Below are 17,381 nucleotides of genomic sequence, written 5' to 3' on the forward strand. Positions count from 1 at the left end.
CTGAGATCAGGGGTTCAAGACCAACCGGGCCAACATTGTGAAACCCCATCTCTACTAAAAATACAAAAATTAGCCAGGCATGGTGGCACATGCCTGTAGTCCCAGCTACTTGGGAGGCTGAGGCAGGAGAATCGTTTGAATCCGGGAGGTGAAGGTTGCAGTGAGCTGAGATCACGCCACAGCACTCCAGCCTGGGTGACAGGGCGAGACTCTGTCTCAAAAATAAAAAAAAAAGCCTACCACATTTGTGCCCACGTCTGTGCCACATGTTTGCCACTGCCTGCCTTTCTCCCTCCTCGGTGACTCACTGGCGTTATCTCCAGAGCCCAGGCGGGGCCTGCTCTGCATGTCTAATCCAGCCCTGGCGACGCCGCGGAGGAGACCGGGAGGGAAGGGCAGTCTCCTTGCCTTTCCCTCCCTGGCGACGCCACGGAGGAGACCGGGAGGGAAGGGCAGTCTCCTTGCCTTTCCCTGGTGCAGCCTCAGCCTTGACAGGGAGGAGGAAGTCCTGGCTGCAGCCAGAAGGTCCACATGTGCCCGCATACACACACACAGACAACCACCCCCCCCACACACACAGACCCTATCTACAGATACCCCCACCAAGGCAGGCCTGCCAGTCACATGACCAGAACTTCCCAGACATGCACCCCTACACAGACACACACACACACACACACGCACACACACGCACACACACGTCCTGGCCTAGCTGCCTTTGGAGTTCACCTTGCTGTCCTCTCCCCACCAGAGCAGCCGTCCCCTAAGAACCAAGCTAGGCTGGGCTCCTGTAGTTTTGTCTCTAGCCCCATCCCTGGACACACCTGTATCCCTGTATCCCCAGTTAGGGGCACAGTACGGGGCCCAGCACTTCCCAGGCCTCCCAGGGCTAGCCAGGCCCCAGGTAGGGCTGGGATCCAGGCAGCCAGTCCCTGACAAACCCTGCAGTGCGCATTCCTGAGCTCCTGCCGGCATGTGCCACGAGCACATTTCACTCCTTTTTTTTAAGACAGATTCTTGCTCTGTCACCCAGGCTGGAGTGCAGTGGCATGATCTTGGCTCACTGCAACCTCCACCTCCCAGGTTCAAGCGATTCTCCTGCCTCAGCCTCCCAAGTAGCTGGGATTACAGGCTCGTGCCACCATGCCCAGCTAATTTTTGTATTTTTAGTAGAGACGGCATTTCACCATGTTGGCCAAGCTGGTCTCAAACTCCCGACCTCGTGATCTGCCTGCCTCGGCCTCCCAAAGTGCTGGGATTACAGGTGTGAGCCACCGTGCCCAGCTGCATATTTTACTCTTATACCCTGCTTTATTCCCATTTCACAGATAAGAAACTGAGCCCAGAAAGACGAAATGACTTTCCCAAGACCGCACAGCCAGTCAGCGTCTGAGCCAGGGCACAGGTCTGCCTGAAGAAGCCTGACCTCTTATGCACCTGCCGCCACTTCTGCAATGCAAGCTGGAGAAGACAGGGCGTATAGGTAGAGTGCCTGGTCTGACAGCCCTAGCTCCAAGTCTTGCTCCGACACTTGGCTGTGTGACCCTAGGCAAGCCACATCACTGCTCTGAGGCTAAGTTCTCCCATCTGCAAAATGGGGACAAAACACCTAGCCCACCGGTGTTGCACTTAGCCGCATGGTCATTACCAGGATCTGTAACACTCACAGGGTGTGTCTGGCCCAAGCAGGGCTCAGTCAAGGGCCACAGGATTGCCCAGAGCATGTGTGGACAAGGGTAGAGGTGGGGAATGCCAGTGCCAGGGCTTCCTTTAGGCCTGGTGCCAGAGGCCCAGTCAGTATTGAGCCACTCCAGGTGCCACCTATGGGCTCCCTACCTGAAGGACAGAGCCAGGTTCCCATCCCAGCTCCTCCATGTTCTGGCTCTGTGGCCTTGGGAAAGTGACCCGCCCCCTCTGGCCTCCATTTCCCCATGTATAAAATGGGCATAGTCATGCTCCTCTGAAGGACCCGGAGCCCAGCACACAGTCGGCACCTAGGACTCGCTCACCACAATTCCAGCATGCATCCCAGCCTGGCCAGCATGCTCTCCCCGCCACTCCCCTACCCGGCGCTCCTCTGAGCAACTCACAGATGATTTATACTTCAGAGGACGAATCAATACAATATACAGCCAAAGACATCTTTAATCTTTCGCAGGGATTAGGCTACAAGGTACAGCGGCCTCTTTCTACCGGCCGCTCAATTCTGATTTCAATTTGGCCAGCTGGAGTGCAGCTCTCTCTCTCCCTTTCTTTTCACCTTCTAAAAGATGTTCCTCCAAATCAAATTTCATTTATTGGGTTGCGCGAGGAGATCTAGCTGCCTAAGCCGCCCTGGCCAGGCCCCTGTAGGCTGTTGCACACTAGCATGGGGTGGCCTTGGAAGTTTGGGGACATGGGAGGCCCAGTCAAGCAGGAAGCCAGGCCCTCAGGGAGGTGCAGATGGTACATGGGGCGTGGCAGGCACTGTGAGGGGCACCTCTGCCAGGACAGGAGTGCCCCATGCTGAAGGCCTTCGCATAACAGCAAATTTTAGTTTTCTAGATGATGAAGTCCTTTTAAAAAATCTTGAGTAGACTTTATTTTTTCTAACCACCCAATACTTGATTAGATGTTGATTTTAAAAAAATTAAACAATAGGCTTACCTTCAGCCAAAACACAATGCCCAGACTGCACCCCTATCCCATGCCTCTCCTGTCCCTCCAGGCTGTGTGTACATAGGCATGCCTGTGTGTCCCTGTCATACCCTAGCACTTGCACAGGGGCTGGCCCAGGCGGGTCTCAGTGAGCACGCAAATGACAGAAGACAGAGAAGACAAGAGTCCAGAAACAGGTGAGACCTCTAGTCCCAGAGCCAGCCCTTCTGGGTTCAAATCCCTTCTCCACCTCTTACTTGCTGTGTGGCCTGGTGCTAGCTATTATTCAGCCTCTCTGTGCCTGCACTTCCTCTCCTGCAAAATGGGGATGAGGCAGCATCTACCTCGAAGGGCAGAAAGGACTGCCCAGGACAGCAGGTGCTGGGCACAGAGGGAGGCCTGCATGAGCACTGGGGGTGGCTTTGAGGTCCCTCAGGGCAGGGACTGGACACAACTGAACACAGAAACTCAGGGCCCTCGATCCCTTCCCCCATCCTATACCGTTGTCCCTATATCCTGCAAAGGTCATGCCTTGAACAGAAAAGGCAGGGGGCTGGTTTGGGGAAGAGTTCAAGCCGCAAAGGAGGAAAGGAACCAGCAGAGCAGGGTAGGAGGTGCCATCCAGAGGGAGGTGCCAGGTCTTGGGTCTGAGCAAAGGAGGAAAGGACATGTGGGTAGCCCGAGGGAGGGGCTGGGCTCTGGGGTTCTGAGGCTCTGACACTGTCTGCCAGGGTCCCTAGGTGCTATTGGCAGCCCGCCTGGAGGTGGGAGTGGAGTACTATTCACCTCTGCTTCCTTTTCCTCTGCCAGGCTGCCGGAGTGCAGAGTGGCCTGGAGCCTCAGCCATCAGTCAGCACTGCCCCACTTCCCACCGCCCCGCTGCCCCCTCCACCAGGTGGAGGCACCCAAGCAGCTTCAGCAGTACAATTAAAGGGGCTTATCTGAGATTTATAGCAGCATTATGCCCGCGGGGTGTTATCAACGGCAGCCTCTGGACACTCTGTAGTCCTTAGGAAAAGCAATTAGAGTGCTGAGGCCATGAGGGTATAAATATACAGACACCATCACCCAAGGTCTCAGGCGCTGGCAAGCTGTGTAGAGGTAGGGCCTTGGGAGAGACCAGGGGCAAGGCAGACAGGCCCTCTCTGCAGGAAGTGGGTCTGCCAGGAGGGAGAAGGGCCTCCCCGCTTCCCCCACACACCACAACAGGGCCCCGAGGAAGTCACAGGCACCATCCTTCAGCCCCACAGCCTCCTAGGAGCCGTCCCATCTTGGCTCACCCCAGCCCAGGTGAAGACCCCCCAGCCCACGGCTGCCTGCTGCCCCTAGATGCCCACAGCTGCAGCCCACGCAGCCAGTCCTCCCAGGGCACCAGCAGAAGCAGAGACCCAGCCAGGGGCCCGCTCCCGGGCCCTGCTAGGTGGGAGTCACCTGCCAAGGGGTTAACCCTTGTTATTGCTCAGCCGCTTATCTCTGGGGACACCTGAAAGCTTTATCACAGAGCATCTGAGGACAGCAATTTAAAGCAATGCAGCAAGCTTCATGGGGGAAGGTGGCATCAGGGTATGAGGGGAAGACCTCAAGGAGAATAAATACTTGCCATTTCCTCAGACTCCACCCACAGGGACACCTTCTTCACTGATGCCCAAACCAGCACAGGTCACCCGCGGCCCTTCACCCCTCAGCCCCAGCACAGACAGGTCAATTTTAGGGGCTCCAAATTCCTCATTCCTCTGAGAGCCTGCCTGGCTGTCCACCCATCTCCCGAGTGCCCTGACAGCCCTCTAAACAAGGCCCTCGTCCCCACCCCGTCCCTTCCTCTGCTGCGAGGATAGCGGCCACCCCGCAGGCTCCCGCACCAGGGAGGCCAACAGTGCCCTCATCTGCACACCCACGTCTGCAAAGGCCTCATACCTGCCGTGCACAGGAGTCATGCAGAGCCCAGTGAGGCCATGGGCCAAACCGCAGTGCTCAAAGAGGAGGACAAGGCCCACCTGGCAACAGCCAGGCAGTCAGAGGCCGCATCAGGCCCCGGCTGGGTGCTCTCGGTGGGTCAGTCACATGCCCCCAAGCCCGGCATGACCCTGCAGCCAGGCGCTTGACTCACCATCCTCACGGGACTTCTGGATGAAGGCCTCCACACCGCTCTCGCCATAGCTGCCCTCCGAGGCCACCGTGGACACGTAGTTCCACTTGAGGGCACGGACGATGTCCACCATGGCCTGGGCCTGGTACGTGTCCGAGGGTACCACGCGGGAGAAGAAGTCGTAGCGGCTGTTGTCGCTCAGGTCTGGCGCGGTGGAGGCGTAGCTGATCTGGGGTATCTGAGGGGCGAAAGGGGCTGCTGAGGGTGGCGGCTGCCCCCACCCCGCCGTGCCAGCCCCACTCCCCTACACACCAACCTCCCTCTGGTCCCCACAGCTTTGGGACCACCACAGCCCACGCCTCCCCATGGGCACTGCCTCCTCCTCCAGAAAGTCTCCCAACCGGCCTCCCTGGGGTCCCCAAAGACACTCCAACCACACACAGGTACACACACACACACACACACACACACACACATACACACGTACATACACCACACACACATACATCCTGGGAGCCTCTGGCTGCCTCAATTTACACAAAGAGCTCAAAGATCCCAGCCCAGGGAAAATCCCCACATACATGAGATGATTCAGCCTGGGGATTTGGGTGTTAGGAGGGGCCCTGAGGGGTCATGTAGCCCATCCCATGTCCCCAGGCAGCCCCTCTGGTCAGGACCCAGCAGACCCTGTCCCCACACCTCTCTGCCAGCTCAGCCTCCTTCCTCGTGCCCTGCTCAGAGGAGATGGAGCCTCGATTCCAGCTCCCCCGACCCCCACTCCACCCCCAAGGATGGAAGCCCAGGAAGCTAGCAGGGTGGGCTTCAAGAAGTCCCTTCTCTCTGCAGCTGGGGACACTGAGCCCAGAGAGTCACCACCCTGCCAGGTCCCACAACCTCTCCAAGGCAGAGCTGACCCAGGGCCCTGCCCCAGCCCCAGGGCTTTCTAGTCACAGAGCATCTTCCTGCCTCCACAGGCCTCACCTGGACCCTCCCCAGGCAGGGATGAGACTCAGACCCCCTGCCTCCTGTAGATACACCCAACCATCCCCAGGACAGGGAGAGGTATGGTCCCTCCTCTCCACCCCTCCCCTCCAGGGCCCCACCCACTGCTCTGCTCTCCCGGCGGGTCAGGGCCTGTGGTCTCCACTCCCCGCTTGGCCCACAGGGACACTCCTTCTTCCTGTGTGCCCTCTGCCCACTCAGTTGTCCAGGGGGACGGGGGTGGGGAATCCATATTGATCCCGGCTGGCATCAAAACTAAGATTTTATGCCCCTAAGCAATCACTCAGATTCAATCCCGGCCAAGAAACCTGTGGCCAGGACTTCAGGCCCAGTGGCAACCGTGGGTGGGGAAATGTTCCCGGGACAGGAGGGTTGGGGGTGCTCCTGGCAAGTGGTTGCCCACTTGGCTAAAGCCTAGTGTGTCCCTATCCCCGGGACCACCTCCCAGACCAGTCAGCTCCCCTCCTCAGGACAGGGCAGAGCTTCTGCCAGCCTAGAAGCCCCACCTCAATATCCCAACATTCAACTCTGTTCACTTCAACGAAGACTTTACTGAGCACCTCTGATATCCCGAGTGCTGAGGACAGCAGTGAATAAAACACTCACGGAGCTTCCTTCTGGTGGGAGGAGAGAAGCAAGCCAGCTAACAAGTACCGGGACCATTCTCCACAGCCATGGGGCCTCACAGAGGGGCATAAGGGGGTGGGACATCAGGATGGCAGGTGGCAATGCCAGGAAAGGCCTCTCTGGGGAGGCGACAGCCAAGCAGAGCCAGCATGAGCAAGGATAGGAAGGTATCGGAGCCCAGGGAACAGCAGGTCCCTGTGGAATGAGCTTGGTGTGTGGGTGGCCAAGCAAGGGGCCTGTGTGGCCGGAGCAGAGCAGGATGGGGAGAGTCAACGCGTCGTAGGCCCCATAGCCTCTTAATAAACGGACAAATGACAATAAGGAAGTTGACTGGGGGCAGGGAGGGTCCACCCTCCCCTGAGAATGCCCACTGCCAAAAGCATGGCCCAGATGGCTCACTGTCCGCCTCCGCTGTGGGAAAAGCCCAAACCTCTGAGGCCCTCACGGGTGAGGATGTGGGTAGGGGAAACAGTTAACTGGTTTTTTGGATTTTTCTAAGCAAGGTTTCTAAGCAAGCGTTAGAAACCCTAAGTTCTGAGTGCTTTGCCTGAATTCCCTCATGTGACCTTCACAGCCTTAGGAGACAGCTATTGTAATTATTCCCATTGTGCAGCTGAGGAAACTGAGGCCAGGGGAGGTGAAGTAACTTGCCCAAGTTTTTTTTCAGCTGGTGAGAGGCAGAGCTGGGATTTGAGTTTAAGCAGTGTAGCTCCCCAAATTCTGCTTGAAACTGTCTCCCTAGGAAGTGTGGGAGGAGCTGTGGAGGGAGGCTGTGGGGAGAGCAGACAGGAGAGAACCTTAGGGTTCTAAGCAGAACAAGGGTTAACTCCCAAACCCCCTCACTGTAGCTCTTGTGGTCTTTATAAAATGGCATGTACTACATTATCCACTGGCACTGTTTGTAACAGTAAAACTTTGGAAACAACCTGTATGTCCATCAAGAGGGGATTGTTTAAAGAAGTTCCAGCCAGATAAGGAATATTACACAGCTGTGAAAAGGAACGAGGCTGATTTCCAGGCACCGCTCTGGGTGGGTCTCCAAGATATTGTGGGGTAAAAATAACAGCAATAAGGAGGCAACATGCAGGTGGAAGCTGTTTACTGTGTGAAAGGGGAAGTGCATACTCGCTGCTCTGAAACAAAACACGTGCATTGCCTCAGGGGAGGAAAGCAAGTGGCCTGAGACAGGATCGGGCAGGGACCTTTCACCTTCTACCCTTTGTAGGTTTCCAGTGTGGAACCATGCACATCTTCCACCCATTTGGAAAGCAAACCACGCTCGAATATACCTGAATCTATGTGTCCCCTCACCTGCTCTGTCAGCAGTGACTGAAAACTAGCCCAGTCCTCTCCGCCTTGGAGAACACTTAGCATAAAAACAGCACCCTCTAAAATGTGAGCTCTGACTGAATATTTTTTAATTCACTTTAAGGTTGTTATTTTTGAGGTCTGAAAATGGTATTCGAGTCATGGCTGGTTTGTTTTTAAGAAATCTTGTGTTTTAAAGCAGTTTCTCAGCCTTTGCACTCTTCACACTGTGCAGGGGAGGTTAGTGCTTTGTTGGGGGGAGGTCCCTGAGAGAAAAGTGTTTTGTTTACCTCTCTCCCTCGCCTCTGCTGGGCCTCAGCCAGGAGCGATCATCACCTGCCTGCCTCCACGCCCCTCCTGATCAGAAGCTTGTCCCTACCTCTGGTGTTTCCTCCCACCAGGCCTTGGCTCCCAGGAGAGGGAAGGAGGCCCACTCAGGTGTCTGGACTTGCTCAACCCAGGCCTCACAGCATGCAGCAGATGGAAACAGAGGACCCCCCAGATAAAGTGGCTCCTTCTCACTCATTCCTATTCCTCCTTCCAAGCTCCTGTCTAGGCCCAGGTGGTGCTCAGCACAGGTGGTGAGCAGTGGATGGACAGATGGATGTCCGGGCATCCCCTGTGGGGCCAATCTCGTTAGAAGCCTTCAGACCCTGGCCCACATCCAGAGCGGGGCCCTGGCACACTGGCCCCAGCCCACGGCACACACTCCATTCCCCAGAGGGTGGGAGGCCAAGCATGTGCTCCTGTAGGATACGCATGTCAGCCTGCAGAAGAGCCCCAGGCCCCTGATTTCAAGAGCCCAGGAGGGGCCCCTGACCTTCCCCCAATAATTCCTGAGACACTGGAACAAGAACCCAACCCTGAGACGCGGGTGAGGGAATCAGGCTCCTGAACAGGATCCTGGGGATAAGCCAGCCTCCTGTGATGTGTCCACCTGCCAGCCTCTCCTGTCTGCTCTCCCCACCGCCTCCATCCTCAGCTCCAGCCCCTCCCACACTTCCTAGGGAGACAGTTTCAAGCAGAATTTGGGGAGCTACACTGCTTAAACTCAAATTCCAGCTCTGCCTCTCACCAGCTGAAAAAAAACTTGGGCAAGTTACTTCACCTCCCCTGGCCTTAGTTTCTTCAGCTGCACAATGGGAATAATTACAATAGCTGTCTCCTACGGCTGTGAGGGTCACATGAAGGAATTCAGGCAAAGCACTCAGAACAGCACCTGGCAGGCGGTGAGCACTGAGGGTCAGCTCTTAGAGGAGCTGCCATTCCTCCGCTAAACTTCCTCTGGCAGCAATCGCCTTCTCTTGCCTCTCTCTGACTGTACCTCCTAGGACTCTCCCTCTCTTCCGGCCTCCTCCCATCACACGCTCTCTCCATAGTCTCATTGTTGTCATTGTCATTGTCACATGGACATCCTGGGAATGCTATCGGGCTCTCCAAGGCTCTCTTACCCCAAACTGGAGTGGAGGGATGGGGGGCAGGAGGTGTCGGGGCCGCCACAGGCAGGCAGGGAGCCATGTCTGCGTCTAAGCAGGTGGCTGTGACAACCTGGCCCATGTGGGGCTCTGACGTCTCTTCAACTCCCACTGTCTCCGCAGCCCAGCCCAAGCAGGAGGGGGACATGCAATTTACATTCTCCTCAGAGAACGCTCCTCTCCTCTCCCAACAGCAGCAGCAGGAGGGGAGGGAGACAGCGGTACCAGCCCCGGTGCCAGCTGCTCCATCCCTCTGCCTCCTTTGCTTCCCTCACCCAACACATTGAGCACCTACTGTACACTGGGCACTGTTCCAGGTGCTGGGGACGAAGCAGCTTGTGTCACACCCTCATGGGGCAAGAGTCAGAACTCAGATTCCAGCAGCCCCCGACCAAGTACAGGCATCCTGCTCTAGGTCCCTCTGTCTGTCCCTTTCTCCTTCCTCTTTGTCTATCTTCCTCTGTCCCCAGAGCCCATGACCTCATCTCCCACATCCAAATCCCCCTGCTCATCAAGGCCCAACTCAAATGTCACCTCCTCCAGGCAGCCCTCCCTGAGCCCTCATCCTTCAGAGGGGGCCTAGCCTTCCACAGCACTGAATGCGGCCGCTCCAAGGGCACCAGGCATGTCCTCCTTGTGTTACTGTTCTCTGCCTACTCATCAATTCAACAGGCCTTCTAAGTACCCCACCCTGTGCAGGCAAGGCCACATGGAGAGATGCAGAGGTGAACTAGATTCTTCCCACCCCCAAACACTAGTCAATACCCACTGCATCCTGGGAGACACCAGCAGAGATGGCAGAAAGTGTTTGTGCAAAAAGTGCTCCACCGTCTGGGCCCCCTGATGAGGGGTAGGTTGTACGGCCCCCTGGAGTGACACACAGTGTGCCTGCAGCCGCCACCCAGGAGAGCCTCGGCTGAGGTAAGGGGTGAGTGACTGAGGGGTGGGAGGATGCATGAAGAAACCTCTCTCCCTCTTCCCCTGTCTCTGGCTTCTAGAGTGACAAGGAGGTCCATGCCACATGAGGAAAGACAAAAGCTGCTTCCGAACTTAAGCAACAATGAAGATGGATTTCAAGTACATCTGAGTGTGTGTGCGCGCATACACACATGCACGTGGGCGCATGGGCTATAGCATGTGTCCTGAGCACATGGGTGCCCTGCACATTCATTCATGTATTCCTCCTACAAAGAGGCATGGAGCACCCACGGCCTCCAGGCATAGTTCTGAGGGCTGGGGATGGACTATGGACAACTGCCTTCAGTGGGCTCCAATCCAGACGAAGGCAGGTCATGCAGAGGTGCATCATAAGCTTCTGAGTCTGTTAGATGGGGATAAGGAGTGAGGAAAAAAAAGAAAGGAAAGGAACAGTTGAGTGTTGCAGAGTGGCCAGGAGAGACCCCGGTTACAGGGCGATGTCTTTGTCAGGACCCCAGCAGGGAGGGGTATTTGAGGCCAAGGTGTTTCAGGCCAAGGGAGCAGCCAGTGCAAAGGCCATGTGTGCATGCCTGTGTGTGTGTGTGTGTGTGAGATCATGGTGCATGCCTGTGTGTGTGTGTGTGTGTGAGATCATGGTGCATGCCTGTGTGTGTGTGTGTGTGTGAGATCATGGTGCATGCCTGTGTGTGTGTGTGTGTGAGATCATGGTGCATGCCTGTGTGTGTGTGTGTGTGTGTGAGATCATGGTGCATGCCTGTGTGTGTGTGTGTGTGTATGTGATCATGGTGCATGCCTGTGTGTGTGTGTGTGTGTGATCATGGTGCATGCCTGTGTGTGTGTGTGTGTGTGAGATCATGGTGCATGCCTGTGTGTGTATGTGTATGTGATCATGGTGCATGCCTGTGTGTGTGTGTGTGTGTGTGAGATCATGGTGCATGCCTGTGTGTGTATGTGTATGTGATCATGGTGCATGCCTGTGTGTGTGTGTGTGTGTGTGTGTGTGAGATCATGGTGCATGCCTGTGTGTGTGAGATCATGGTGCATGCCGTGTGTGTGTATGTGTATGTGATCATGGTGCATGCCTGTGTGTGTTAGCGTGTGTGCATGCCTGTGTGTGAGCATGTGTGTATGCCTGTGTGTATGTGATCATGGTGCATGCCTGTGTGTGTGAGCATGTGTGTATGCCTGTGTGTGTGTGTGATCATGGCGCATGCCTGTGTGTGTGTGTGAGATCATGATGCATGCCTGTGTGTGTGTGTGTGTGTGATCATGGTGCATGCCTATGTGTGTGAGCATGTGTGCGTGCTTGTGTGTGTGCATGCCTGTGTGTGTGAGCCTGTGTGTATGCCTGTGTGTGTGTGATCATGGTGCATGCCTGTGTGTGTGTGTGAAATCAGGGTGCATGCCTGTATGTGTGTGTGTGTGATCATGGTGCATGCCTGTGTGTGTGAGCATGTGTGCATGCCTGTGTGTGTGAGCATGTGTGTATGCCTGTGTGTGAACATGTGTGCATGCCTGTGTGTGTGAGCATGTGTGCATGTGTGTATCCAGGCACACACATGTGTTTAGTGCCTGGATCTGCCCTCGGGCTGCCCCAGGCCCAGCCAGCAGCCTCACACAACCAGCCCAGGCATGCTGATACCGGCTAGCACACAGGCAGTGACCCAGAACGCCACAGCTCCAGCTCTGGGTAACTGGTTCCCAGAACCGCAGCATCTGAAAATCCACTGAGGGCAACTGGTCCACATCCCACGCCATCCAAAGGTGGAACAAGGATGCTGGAGGGCAGGGAATGTGTCCAGCGTCTCAGTGCCCACCCGGAGCACAGTACTCAGGGTCTCTGAAGGCTGGAGCTTTGTTCAAGACTGTTCGACTCAGTTAGGATTGAAATCCCCACCACAACCCCCACAAGGCCTCGTATGCCCCAAGTCAAGTGACCAGATGTCCAGGGCCATCACCACAGACACCCCAGGGGCTACCTGACAAAACCCACACTCCTCTTCCTGTGACCTTTTCTGTTAAAAGCACCTTGCCTTTCCTCCTCTGCCGTAATGCTTGGCACAGCATGTAAGTGTCCAGCACCCATCAGAGCCACCCTGCCTGGGGCTGTGACCCAGCTTCACTATCCAACTGTGCAACCTTAGGCAATCCAGTGAACTCTCTGGGCCTCAGTTTCCTCCCCATAAAGTCATCACAATCACAACAGAAAGGACTGCATCAGCAAATACACAAAAAGTGCTTAGAACAGACCGGGCGCATGGGGGCCCTGGGCGAATGCTAGATATTCTTATTAGAGAGAAAGGCAGGGCTAGGATCATTGTGCCCATTTTGTAGATGAGGAAGCTGAGGCCTGGAAAGATGACAGTGTCCTCTGAGTATCGCCATCAGGAGATGTCAGAAACAAGGTGCCGACTGAGCTGCTCGGGCCCCTGTTTCCACCCTCCTGGGCACACCCTGCAGGCCTCCAGCTCTGCCCCACCCTACCTGCTGACTCTGCTTTTTCTGTCCCACCCACAGGCCAGGCCACGCCACCACAGATTGAGTCTGGGATCGTGCAGCCACCTCTGGCCACCAGCCTAGGCCCAGCCAAGACCTAGGCAGACCTTAAGATCCCCACCTGGCCGGCACAGCCCCTATCGCCCAGGGAGCAGGGGAGCCTGCGCAGGCCGGCACAAGCCCCAGGCTTGGCTGCATGCTCCTTGCCCTTCTGATCCTGGCTGCTTTAGGCCCTCCACCGCCAGGCTCTCAGCATCAGCTGTTTGCTTCACAGATAAAAGCTAGTGATGCTTTTAGGTACATGAAAGCTGTGGTGGACAGGAACGTGTGGTTCAGAGAAAGAGGAGGAGAGTGCCAGCTTCCAAGGGCCTTGCCTGCAACATCCCCCACCCTGACTCCTCCGGGGCCTGAGTGGTGCAGCCTCCCCCACAGGGCCTTAGCTGCAGAGATTGGGGCGGGGCGGCCAGAGGTGCAAGAGGAGGGGTTGCCAGCTGCCCTTTCCTTCCTCCCTCCATCTGCAGGCTGGGAGCGGGTCTCACCTGCACACTCAGTAGGGCTCCCCTTCACAGAGCACCTGAGCATCCCTCTGGCCAGGTGCTGGGGACACAAATTTAAATAACACTCAGAGAATCAGCCTAGTTGGGGGAGTCAGACTTGTGGCTGGGAGAACAAAGATTCCCCCCCAATCTCCCACGGGCAAGGGAAGAGCCACAGGGTGAGGGGAACAATGGCAGGACCTGGGGGCCAGGCTGGCTGTGCACAGAGGCCCAGCCACAGGGGCTTCCCAGGCCCTGCTAAGGAGGGCGGGACTTTCCTGGGAGCCAGGGGAGCTGTGGAGGGAGCCTGGGCAGGGGTACAGGTGGTCAGAATGGCCCTCAGCCTGCAGGGGAAGAGTCTAGAGAGGCAGGCCTGGCAGTCCAGGAGGAGGCGGGGAGTGCACTGCAGACTGTAGCTGACGCTGCCTGATCTGGGATAGGGGCTTTGGGGTGGAGGGGAGGTGGGTGGCAGGCACTTTGCGGGAGACTCACAGCATTGGGGATCAATTATATGTGGTCACAGAGAGAGTGGGGACCAGCAGGGGATACAGGGAGGCAGCAGAGGGAGTAGGGTGGGGCCAGCACACGGAGAGGACTGCCAGCTGTCCCCAGCCTTCAGCCCTGACCAGGCCCATCGCTGATGCACACCACTGGGTTCAGGAGCAGAAGGTTAGAGTAACCCAGACAGCTTGGGACAGCCCCATGGAGGCCTCACACACCCATGCCCTCCATGGAGCTGTCCTGACCCCAGTGACCAAAGAACAAGGCCTAGGCTAGGAAATGGCGGGGGGCACCTGGGCAGAGGACTGAGTGGTCACAACTGGGTGGTCTTTGGAAGTAGCAGGATAGGCCCCAGATCGGGAGACTATCTGTCCTTACCCCAGCAACTCCTCCAAGGACACACACTGGGGCCCTTCCCCTTCAATGCCACCTTCCCTGACACCCGCCAGAGCCATCTGGGGAACACCAGCCCCTTCCCCACAGACCCTCCAGGAATTCGAATCAGGCCTGCCTAGGCACTCACCTCAGGACTTGATGCCCTCATTAATCAGATCAATTCCTCTGCTCTGTGGACGCAGACCAGCTGCCAACTCCTGCCCTGAGCATCCAGTCACTTGGGACCTGACCCTGTGCCCCTGTCTGGCCCTGGCCGGCCGGCCTATGCCCCAGTGCAACTGATCAGTCTGCGAGGGCCCACCCTGGACCAGCCCGGACTCGGCCTTTTTCCTGGTAGCTGAGGAAGCTGCAGTTGCCACCCCAGGGCCCTTGGCCTCCCTTGCTCTGCTCCTCCCCCCGGCCTGGAGATGGACCGCCCTTCTGCCCAGTTCCAGGGTTGCTCTGGCCCTTCTCTGCCCCTGTAACCTATGCCCCCCACGATACAGCCCCCTTCCTATCACACCGTGACCTGCAGTTTCCCCTCTGTGATGGAGAGTGCACGTCAGAGTGTCCTAGGCTGCAGGCACTATCATCAAAGACAGTAGAACTGGCCATGAGGCCCATGCGGTCCCTTTGCCTCAGCTGCTCCTGTGGCCACCAGCCTCCCCCCATACACTCTCCCAGAATCCACCCACGCTCCTCCAAAGCTCTGTCTGCTCATTCATTAATTCACTCACTTGACCAGGTTTACTGAGCACCCACTGAGTACTCTGCATGATCCCTGCCTTCCTGGAACTGACATCCGAGTGGGAGAGACAATCGATAGTGAATGAATACACACAGAACTCATGCTGGGTGCTGGGCAAGAGCCATCAGCCAAGCATTTCAAGATCTCTGCCTTCTTGGGGCCACCTGAAAAGTTGTGGACAATGAGCTGAGAGCAGAGCATGCCCATCGCTTCTGTCCCACAGCACTGAACTGCAGTCCTGAGACCTACAGGGTATACATTTCCTCTGCTACTGTAAGCAATGGGTCCCTGAGCAATGTTCCAGCCCAGCCTGGGTCCCGGAGCAGAGTGCCTAGCCAACCCCCAGAGAACACAGCAAGAGTTAAGCTGATGCTATTTTAAGCCACGGAGCTTTGAGGGTTGTTTGTTATGGCAGCATCACCTCGCCTATGCTGACAGACCCAAGGAATGGTAAACATTAGGCTCCAGCTCTGGGAGAGCTGGGAATGACTCTTATTTATCTCCACCTCAAGGCCCTGGATGTGTCAAGTTCACACTCATCACAGGCTGGTTTGGGCAGAATTGTATTGAATTAAATTCACACGCATACATGCAATCCTCATCATCATGAGAGCTAACACTTATCGGGTGCTTACTATGTGCCAAGAACCGTCCTAAGTAGCTTCATGCACCCTAACACCTTCAATCTAATAATAGCACTATGAGGTGGGCCTTCTTATTCTCCCCATTTTTCTAAAACTGAGGTACAGAGATGTTAAGTCACTTGCCCAAGCTCACACAGCTATTGAGTGGCTGAGCCAGGATTTGAACTCGGACTAGCTGCAGACTCCATGCTGCTAACTGTCAGGTAAAACCTGTCTCCTCTGTACACGGTGAGCCTACACATGCATATGCATTTGCACACACACATGCAACATCTACACACATACACTGTGAATCTGAGGGTGACGCTGCAGCCTCTAGTGAGAAGGCCGCCCCCATCTTGTGGGGCAGGATCCTCAGGGCAGCAGCCGGGAGACTAGCCCTGCTTCCTCTCCTTGCTGAGCCCCCACCTCCACTCCTGGCTGTCAAATTAAGGGCTGAAGTGGCCCACTCATCTTCAACACAAAACATCGGGCAGGAGCCCTGGAAAGTTGTGTAAAATGGCTCTGCTTTGAGCAATAGCTAGTTTCTATACATAATTATCAATTTCATGCTTATTATATGCAAACCTGTCTCCCAGAAGAGATGAAATTGATTTAATTAGAAATTCCATCATCAAGCCTTTTGCATCTGAACTTTTAATTAGGATCACCAACCCCACACGAGGCTGCCAGAGAGTGATCTCGTGGCCCCTGACTTCTCTCGCGGAGGCCAGGGGTATGGCCAGGACTTGTGGACCACCACTGCCACCTGTGCCTAGTGGCCAGGTCAGGGTCCCTCACTAGGATCCTTACCTGTCCTCCACCCCCACAGCATGGCCCTGAAGTCCCAAGGGTCCTCTTTTTTCTCTTGGCACCATCATGGGGAAATAGCTTGGGAAGAGTTTGCACCATCTTGCAGCCAGCGGGAAGGACTGGGGCATTTAAGGTGTGCAGGGGACAGGAGCAATAACAGGCCTCCCCGCTTCCTGCAAAATTCACACACCAGCCTTCCTTTGGGAGCCCCTGCCAGGTGCTAATAAAATGCCCTTTACGGCTCAGCTCAGAGCAGTCCGTCAGAATTACCCGCAACATTTTAACAAAGCATTTTCATGCTCAACACCTCTGATCTCATCTCCAACCACTCCCAGCTTGGCCTCACTGACTCAGCTCCAGTCACGCCAGCCTCCTTACTGTGCCTCGAACTCTCCAAGCACACTTAGCCTCAGGGCCTTTGCACTGGCTGTTCCGCTGCCTGAATGCTCTTCCCCCAGATATGCATGTGGCTCGCCCCCTCTCATCCCTCACGTCAAGACTTTGCTCAAATGTCTTCTTCTCAGGCAGGCCTTCCCTGACCAATCCCACCTCCCTCCCCTGCACCCCACCTTCACCTCCTCTGCTCTGATTTTCTGCACAATGATCACCTACTAACACACTATATTTCCTTACTTAATTCATTTAGTATCCATCTCCCTCCAAAACATCAGCCTGGGGCTTCATGTTATTCCCCCACTGTGTCTTCAGACACCTGGCACAGGACAGGCGTTCATTGAAAAAAGGGGACACCTCATTCCCTCTGCACAGCCAGCCCATGAGACAAGCACCTCAGTGCTGAAGTGCCTTCAGCCGGTGAGGAAGCCGAGGCCCAAAGCCTCAGGGCCTTGCCAAGGTCACAGAGCTGGTCAGCAGCTCCAATTCTCACATGGTCTGACGCTGCACCTGGGCAAGCCAGTGGCGTCACTCTGCAGTAAGTGGGCCACCCACGGCAGTGCCCAGCACACAGAAGGTGCTCTGAGGTCTCCTTCCTCCCTCTTGGGTTCAGGCAGGACCCTCCCTCTGGCATCCCTCACCTCCTGGGACCTGTCATACTGTGTCCCCCACTGACACCCCCAGAAGCAAATGCTGGGAAGCTGCCCCATGACACCTCTGTCTCCCCATCCCCGGGTTCTGCCAAGCCTCTTATCAGGAGAACAAGCGGACACTTGGATTAATTTCCAGGCCTGTTCAGAATTATGTTTTCCAGGAGAGAAC

At 56.0% G+C, this 17,381-nt stretch overlaps 1 protein-coding gene across 1 annotated transcript in view; it reads right to left on the reverse strand.

Moving 5' to 3' along the window:
• Positions 1-17,381, reverse strand: part of GRM4 (glutamate metabotropic receptor 4) — a 125,686-nt gene that overhangs the window by 64,513 nt on the left and 43,792 nt on the right. The window contains exon 3 of the mRNA XM_030929449.1: positions 4,745-4,961. Coding sequence (XP_030785309.1) covers positions 4,745-4,961 — 217 coding nt within the window. The remainder of the gene's footprint in view (positions 1-4,744; positions 4,962-17,381) is intronic.

This window comes from Rhinopithecus roxellana, chromosome 4 (assembly GCF_007565055.1).
Source record: "Rhinopithecus roxellana isolate Shanxi Qingling chromosome 4, ASM756505v1, whole genome shotgun sequence".
Taxonomy (NCBI): Eukaryota; Metazoa; Chordata; class Mammalia; order Primates; family Cercopithecidae; genus Rhinopithecus; species Rhinopithecus roxellana.